This window comes from Haematobia irritans, chromosome 4, assembly GCF_050003625.1.
Source record: "Haematobia irritans isolate KBUSLIRL chromosome 4, ASM5000362v1, whole genome shotgun sequence".
NCBI classification, from domain to species: Eukaryota; Metazoa; Arthropoda; class Insecta; order Diptera; family Muscidae; genus Haematobia; species Haematobia irritans.
In genome coordinates, this window is record NC_134400.1 from 203,598,595 (window position 1) to 203,607,424 (window position 8,830).

At 26.1% G+C, this 8,830-nt stretch overlaps 1 protein-coding gene and 1 long non-coding RNA gene across 2 annotated transcripts; one reads left to right on the forward strand and one right to left on the reverse strand.

Annotated features, from left to right (window-relative positions):
- Positions 1–70: 70 nt before the first annotated feature.
- LOC142233894 (uncharacterized) lies at positions 71–2,443 on the reverse strand. Its single transcript, XM_075304952.1, has 2 exons — positions 2,215–2,443; positions 71–2,146 (listed from the first exon to the last, which is right to left on the reverse strand). Exons 1-2 carry the CDS (start codon positions 2,310–2,312, stop codon positions 1,720–1,722), a joined length of 525 nt encoding a protein of 174 aa, XP_075161067.1. The 5' UTR covers positions 2,313–2,443; the 3' UTR covers positions 71–1,719.
- Positions 2,444–8,009: 5,566 nt separating this feature from the next.
- On the forward strand, positions 8,010–8,572 carry LOC142236400 (uncharacterized). The gene is made up of 2 exons (XR_012722016.1): positions 8,010–8,335; positions 8,395–8,572. It is a non-coding gene; the product is annotated as an uncharacterized LOC142236400 (long non-coding RNA).
- The last annotated feature ends 258 nt before the right edge of the window (positions 8,573–8,830 follow it).

The following is an 8,830-nucleotide window of genomic DNA, read 5'->3' on the forward strand; positions in this document are numbered from 1 at the left end:
ACTATTCAAAGTAAATCTAGGCTTATCATATCATTCAGTTTTTGCAATACAACAATAAAAACAACGATGATTTTTTTCGACATTTCTTTAAAATTCAAAATTTATTAAGACAATCTCTCTCTAATTCTAGCATAGACAATAATATTAATAAAAAAAATTGTTTTTTTTTTTAACAAAGAATGTTTCATATGTATAGTTAATATAGATATTGATGTGGGTATGCTAAATAATGTGTGTTCACTATTTTCTGTCAAAGCATAGATAGATTTCCAAAAACTCATCTTGATATCTTCATGCTTAAGATATTTCGTTTAAATGTTCATTGGTAAAATGTTCACAGTTAGATATTAACTGGAAGAGGAAGCAATGGTAAAACTAAGGAAATTAATACGTACATATGTATTTATGTAGTAATTAAAAGTTTTCGATTAAAAGAACTGGGGTCTATACACTCGGGGTCAATTGATGGCTTGGAGTAATAATAGGAAATCGTCTCCTAGTTGTGACAACATTGAATTCATTAGAAAGTTCCCCTATTACAATAACATTTCAACAAAGTTTACGTAATAAAATAAAAATGTTACAAATATATTTTGGATACGCCTGTTACTTTGTGCTAAGCACTGCAGAGTTTCTTCAAAAATAATTAATTCAAACTACTTTTAACTGAAAATTTAGTTAGTGAAAAATTCATATTCTATTGCTACTACCTAGGAAATTATTTTTCAGTGGGGATTTTTCAAAGATTTAAGCCGCCACTCATTTAATATATTGAAATGTTTTTCAAAGAATAAACACAATAACGTCTAGTCATTGGCATGTGGCGGTATTAAGGATAACAGAGGGGGCGCATGTATTTCGTCCATGGCATTTCCAGATATATCAATCGTTATAACAATGAGAACAATTTGACACACAAGGATTTTTATCACAGCCAGTGCCGTACGATTTGAGTTAAAAAAGAAACACAATTTATCAACTCAATGGTACCATACGAGGGGCATGGGGTTGGGGGATAGGAGATTTGGTTTATTAATACAAAATGTTTTCTTATTGCAAAACATTTACATGTTCTTGAGATAGATCGGAGACGAAGTATTTGATCTATGTTTAACTCTGCATAGTTCAAAATTGTCTCCTGGGCATATTCCAGATATGCAATGAAAATTTAATACCGCAGGCAACGTTTTACAACATGCCCAATAAAAACACTTAATTCGATCAGAGAATAAATAAATATTATAATGAAGCTTGAATGTGTGGTCAAATATTTAAAAAAATATAAATTAATTGTTTAGAACAACAATGTGTGTTATACAAATATCTTGTGGTTGTTGTTTTCTGATTTCCCCCCAAATTAAAGGGAAATCTAACGGTTACAGTCTTTTTAAAAGTAAAAGGGAGGATGTACCTCCTTGAGTGGGGGCGGAGTGGCGTCGGATCGCCATTGAAAATAAAAGTTATGTTAACATATATTATAGGTTCTCCTCTTATAGATTTACTGAAGAGACGCTGCGGATAAACAAAAGAAAAATGCTCCAAAAGCAATTTTCTTCGAGGATAAAGACGAGACGACGACAACGATTCATTCAATTGTTAATGTTGTTGATTGACAAATGATAATACTAATTTATCGGGCTGACGACTTGTTATTTGATGGCGCGTGACATCTCTTCTTTTTTTTTCTTAAAAAGTAAACTCCCACAGCCACCAGTTTTCTTAAAGAGTTTGTAAAAAGTTGACAATTTCGGGATTCGAATTGGCAACAGCTCCAAATTTATCGGGATAGTGTTCACGAATTTCCTTGAGCAAAGCCACAGCATTATCGCAAGTTTCTTGATCTACAAATTCTTTTTTGTATAGAACATGAATAGCTATGGCCAATATTTGCTCCATGGATGGTGTAATTTGATCACGCGCCTGTATATACAAAAGTTTGAAACATTTGAAAATAGTAGCATTCTCATCAAAGTCTTCACGTAGGGGCAAATGTTGCAAAAATACAGGCAATACTTGATCCAAAGGTACCAATGAACAATTTGTCATAATTAGACGGGCAATGGCTCCACATATGTTGTCCAGAGCAGCTGGTTCAGTTTCCTTGGAGACGGCTTGGGATAAAGCCATCAAGATGTGAGGATAAGCTCTGAAAGAATTAAATGTATGTAAGTCTTCATACTATATATTCTAAGCAATTTTGAAGTCTTTACTTACTCGAATGATTTTTCCTCTGAGTGTAAAACCAATTCACCCAAACCAAAGACTGAATTTTGTCTTGACTGATTGAAGTCATCCGAAAGACCTTCAATCATTACAGGACATAAAGTGTCGAAATAAGTACCGCTGTTGTGTTTCAAAGCTCCAAAGCATTCAGCCAATGCACCATAAATAAATGATCTTTGGGATTCGAGATCTTCATTCTTTTTGGCTTTTTGCTGGAAAAAGAAAACACGACGTTAAAAATTTTAAATTTCCAAAAACTAAAAAAAAAATATTAATATAAAATAAAATTGATTTAAAAATTTTTGTGGACTTTTTCATAACAAATTTTGTCAAAATTCTATCTCTGTAGAAATATTATCAAAATTTTATCTATAGAACATATTGTAAAAATTTTATTTCTAGAGAACATTTTATAAAAATTTTATTTCTATAGAAAATTTTGTCAAAACTTTATTTCTTAGAAAATTTTGTCAAAATGTTATTTCTATAGACAATTTTGTCAAAATTTTATTTCTATAGAAAATTTTGTCAAAACTTTATTTCTTAGAAAATTATGTCAAAATTTTATTTCTATAGACAATTTTGTCAAAATTTTATTTCTATAGAAAATTTTCGTCAAAATTTTATTTCAATAGAAAATTTTCGTCAACATTGTATTTCTATAGAATATTTTCGTCAACATCTTATTTCTATAGAAAATTTTCGTCAAAATTTTATTTCTATAGAAAATTTTGTCAAAATGTTTTTTCTATAGCAAACTTTGTCAACATTTTATTTCTATAGAACATTTCGTCAAAATTTTAATTCTATAGAAATTTTTGTAAAATTTTTATTTCTATAGAAAATTATGTCAAAAGTTTATTTCTATAAAAAATTTTGTCAAATTTTTGATTCCTATAGAAAATTTTGTCAAATTTTCGATTCCTATAGAAAATTTTCGTCAAAATTTTATTTCTATGGAAAATTTTGTCAAAATTTTATTTCTATAGAAAATTTTCGTCAAAATTTTATTTCTATAGAAAATTTTGTCAAAACTTTATTTTTATAGAAAATTTTGTCAAAATTTTATTTCTATAGAAAATTTTGTCAAAATTTTATTTCTATAGAAAATTTTGTCAAAATTTTATTTCTATAGAAAATTTTGTCAAAATTTTATTTCTATAGAAAATTTTGTCAAAATTTTATTTCTATAGAAAATTTTATCAAAATTTTATTTCTATAGAAAATTTTGTCAAAATGTTATTTCTATAGAAAATTGTGTCAAAATGTTATTTCTATAGAAAATTTTCGTCAAAATTTTATTTCTATAGAAAATTTTCGTCAAAATTTTATTTCTATAGAAAATTTTCGTCAAAATTTTATTTCTATAGAAAATTTTCGTCAAAATTTTATTTCTATAGCAAACTTTGCCAAAATTTTATTTCTATAGAAAATGTTGTCAAAATTTTATTTCTATAGAAAATTTTGCCAACATTTTATTTCTATAGCAAACTTTGTAAAAATTTTATTTCTATAGAAAATTATGTCAAAAGTTTATTTCTATAAAAAATTTTGTCAACTTTTTGATTCCTATAGAAAATTTTCGTTAAAATTTTATTTCTATAGAAAATTTTGTCAAAATTTTAATTTCTATAGAAAACTTTGTCAACAGTTTATTTCTATAGAAAATTTTGTCAAAATTTTTATTTCTATAGAAAATTATGTCAAAATTTTATTTCTATAGAAAATTTTGTCAAAATTTTATTTCTATAGAAAATTTTATCAAAATTTTATTTCTATAGAAAATTTTTGTCAAAATTTTATTTCTATAGAAAAAATCAAAATTGTATTTCTATAGAACATTCGGTAAAAATTTTATTTCTATAGAAAATTTTGTCAAAATTTTATTTCTATAGAAAATTTTGTCAAAATTTGATTCCTATAGAAAATTTTGTCAAAATTATATTTCTATAGAAAATTTTGTCAAAATTTGATTTCTATAGAAAATTTTGTTAAAATTTCGATTTCTATAGACAATTTTGTCAAAATTTTATTTCTATAGAAAATTTTGTCAAAATATTATTTCTATAAAAAATTTTGTCAAAATTTTATTTCTATAGAAAATTTTGTCAAAATTTTAATTCTATAGAACATTTTGTCAAAATTTTATTTCTATAGAAAATTTTGTGAAAATTTTATTTCTATAGAAAATTTTGTCAAAATTTTATTTCTATAAAAAATTTCGTCAAAATTTTATTTCTATAGTAAATTTTCGTCAAAATTTTATTTCAATAGAAAATTTTCGTCAACATTGTATTTCTATAGAATATTTTCGTCAACATCTTATTTCTATAGAAAATTTTCGTCAAAATTTTATTTCTATAGAAAATTTTGTCAAAATGTTTTTTCTATAGCAAACTTTGTCAACATTTTATTTCTATAGAACATTTCGTCAAAATTTTAATTCTATAGAAATTTTTGTAAAATTTTTATTTCTATAGAAAATTATGTCAAAAGTTTATTTCTATAAAAAATTTTGTCAAATTTTTGATTCCTATAGAAAATTTTGTCAAATTTTCGATTCCTATAGAAAATTTTCGTCAAAATTTTATTTCTATGGAAAATTTTGTCAAAATTTTATTTCTATAGAAAATTTTCGTCAAAATTTTATTTCTATAGAAAATTTTGTCAAAACTTTATTTTTATAGAAAATTTTGTCAAAATTTTATTTCTATAGAAAATTTTGTCAAAATTTTATTTCTATAGAAAATTTTGTCAAAATTTTATTTCTATAGAAAATTTTGTCAAAATTTTATTTCTATAGAAAATTTTGTCAAAATTTTATTTCTATAGAAAATTTTATCAAAATTTTATTTCTATAGAAAATTTTGTCAAAATGTTATTTCTATAGAAAATTGTGTCAAAATGTTATTTCTATAGAAAATTTTCGTCAAAATTTTATTTCTATAGAAAATTTTCGTCAAAATTTTATTTCTATAGAAAATTTTCGTCAAAATTTTATTTCTATAGAAAATTTTCGTCAAAATTTTATTTCTATAGCAAACTTTGCCAAAATTTTATTTCTATAGAAAATGTTGTCAAAATTTTATTTCTATAGAAAATTTTGCCAACATTTTATTTCTATAGCAAACTTTGTAAAAATTTTATTTCTATAGAAAATTATGTCAAAAGTTTATTTCTATAAAAAATTTTGTCAACTTTTTGATTCCTATAGAAAATTTTCGTTAAAATTTTATTTCTATAGAAAATTTTGTCAAAATTTTAATTTCTATAGAAAACTTTGTCAACAGTTTATTTCTATAGAAAATTTTGTCAAAATTTTTATTTCTATAGAAAATTATGTCAAAATTTTATTTCTATAGAAAATTTTGTCAAAATTTTATTTCTATAGAAAATTTTATCAAAATTTTATTTCTATAGAAAATTTTTGTCAAAATTTTATTTCTATAGAAAAAATCAAAATTGTATTTCTATAGAACATTCGGTAAAAATTTTATTTCTATAGAAAATTTTGTCAAAATTTTATTTCTATAGAAAATTTTGTCAAAATTTGATTCCTATAGAAAATTTTGTCAAAATTATATTTCTATAGAAAATTTTGTCAAAATTTGATTTCTATAGAAAATTTTGTTAAAATTTCGATTTCTATAGACAATTTTGTCAAAATTTTATTTCTATAGAAAATTTTGTCAAAATATTATTTCTATAAAAAATTTTGTCAAAATTTTATTTCTATAGAAAATTTTGTCAAAATTTTAATTCTATAGAACATTTTGTCAAAATTTTATTTCTATAGAAAATTTTGTGAAAATTTTATTTCTATAGAAAATTTTGTCAAAATTTTATTTCTATAAAAAATTTCGTCAAAATTTTATTTCTATAGTAAATTTTGTCAAAATTTTATTTCTATAGAAAATCTTGTCAAAATTTTATTTCTATAGAAAATTTTGTCAAATTTTTATTTCTATAGAAAATTTTCGTCACAATTTTAATTTCTATAGAAAATTTTGTCAAAATTTTATTTCTATAGAAAATTTTCGTCAACATTTTATTTCTATAGAAAATTTTCGTCAACATTTTATTTCTATAGAAAATTTTCGTCAAAATTTTATTTCTATAGAAAATTTTCGTCAAAATTTTATTTCTATAGAAAATTTTGTCAAAATTTTAATTTCTATAGAAAATTTTGTCAAAATTTTATTTTCAATTCAAACATTTATTTAATCAATTAAGCCCTCTTGGACCATACATTGATAGATTTGAAAAAAAAGTACAACAAGCTAAAGAAATTACAAATGCAAAGGAAAAAAATCATAATAATACTTAAAACTAATGTGAATACAATATTCTCAATAGCTGAAAAACTACACGCACATTTCTTTACCTAAACACCAAAAAAACGCAACACCGCATATGGAGGTAATTATCAGTGATGATACAAAAACAAAGTTAATTGTTATAATTAAAATACTGAATTAGTTTACTTTTAAAAGCGCTTAGACTTACGGAAAAGTTCTTATAATCGGATGGAATTGCATTCCATAATCTGGATAAACGAATTATGAACGATCTTTCAAAAACAAGGTGTGAGAAAGTCTCTATTAGAATTTGAGTATTACGAGTAGAGTTTAGAAAATTAAAACATTGGAGGTAAGCGGGTTCACCATGTTTTATAATGCTAAAGAAAAAACTAAGGCATCTTATGCTTAGGAAGTGCTCAAAAGTACAGCCAAGGAACTGATGCGTGAAATACACATAATTACGTCGGCAGTTACGACCATAGACATACCTTAAAATACTGTGAAATGAAGATTCAAGCCTGCGAATATTTGACCTATTGGTACCAGTATATACCTCAGCTCCGTACAATATATGAGGCATTAGTAACGAGTGAGCCAACATGTACTTTATTTGCGTAGGCAAGATCACATTTATGCTGTACAACTTTTTTAGGATGAGATTTAGTTTGGAGCAGATGTGGGCAATATGCTGCGCAAAAACCAAATTGGAGTCAATTTGATAACCAAGAGAAGTTATGACATCTTTCGAAGAGACTATATGATTCTGCACAGTTATACTTTGAGGAGTATTTTGGCGACGTGAGTAGTTAAACACTATACATTTAGTTTTCGGAATATTAATGTTGAGATGGTTGCGACGGGCCCAGTCGCATATCCTCCCAATATCGTCGTCCAAATGTGAAATGCAGCGTGATAATCCTCCACTAGTACACGTACTCAAGAGCTGAAAATCATCTGCATAAATTCCCATATCTACATGTTGAACACAGAGCCGAACATCATTGACATACAACATGAACAACACAGGACCTAAAATGGAACCCTGAGGAACACCGGCAGAAATTGCATTAACACCAGACACACGACCATCACATCGAATATATTGAGAGCGACCAGACAGGAAAGACAATAAAAGTCTACAAGCTGTAGAAGAAAATTTAAATTCGTGGTAGAGCTTCGAATGTAGTATAATATGGTCGACTGAATCGAAAGCTTTACTCAAATCAAGGGCCGCGAGAATACATGGGTCACCTCTATCAAGTGCCCGCCTAATGTCATCCGTTAGCTTAATCATAAGAGATGTGGTACTATGATGTCTCCTGAAGCCCGACTGACAGTCATAAATTAATGAGTAACGATCAAGATTATTTATTATTATCTCAAAGACCTTTGATAAAGCCGGAAGGATAGAAATGGGACGAAAATCAGAACAGTCATTACCACTAGTACCCTTTTTCCTCATCGGCGCCACTCTAGCCAGGGGCCAAATCACCGCATTCGTCATCGAGTTCTGTTTCGTATAGAGAAACATTTCGATCGAATTAAATTTTTGGATCACCGCATTCGATCGTAATTTGTTTTGTCTACTACTTTTTTTACATTGCTGTAAACATATGGTAATAAGAAATTGGAAGATAGAAGAATTTCAAAATATTTTTTTGTTACCAAATTATGTTATTTCTGAGATATTTATATTGTTTTTGTGTTTTTTTGTATTCCTCTACTTCGGATTCAGAGGATGAGTACAAAGTGGCATTAATAAGGAAAAATATTCGTGACAAAAGCAGTCCTTTAGTATTGCCTGAAGTAGAGTAAGTGATTCTATTTTGAAGTGAGTGCTTTTAACTAATTGTATTTTTAACATCCATAGATTTAAAAGACGTTTTCATCTGCCAAAGAAACTTTTAAATATGTTCTTGAAAAAATAAGTTTTTTTTGAAGCGGCTTCTGAGCATTCCTTTCATTGATCCGTTTCCCTAAATGCAAGTAATATTATATATTCTTAAATGTATTTTGCCAAAATAGAATAATAATTACATTTTCACCAACTTTTTTCTTTTTGTTTACCTTTTTCTGCTCAAAAATCACTACATACTTCGTTTTCGATAGCATGGTACCTATCGTGTTCAACTTCGAGTAGAAACAATTCGATAACGACTGCGGTGATCCGCGTAAACTACACTACGATGACGAATTACTCGATTTCGACTGCGGTGATTTGGCCCCAGTTTCCAAGTCATAGGAAATTTATTAGTCAATATAATAGTATTAAACAAGTGCAAAATATGCTGTGATACAAATGGAAA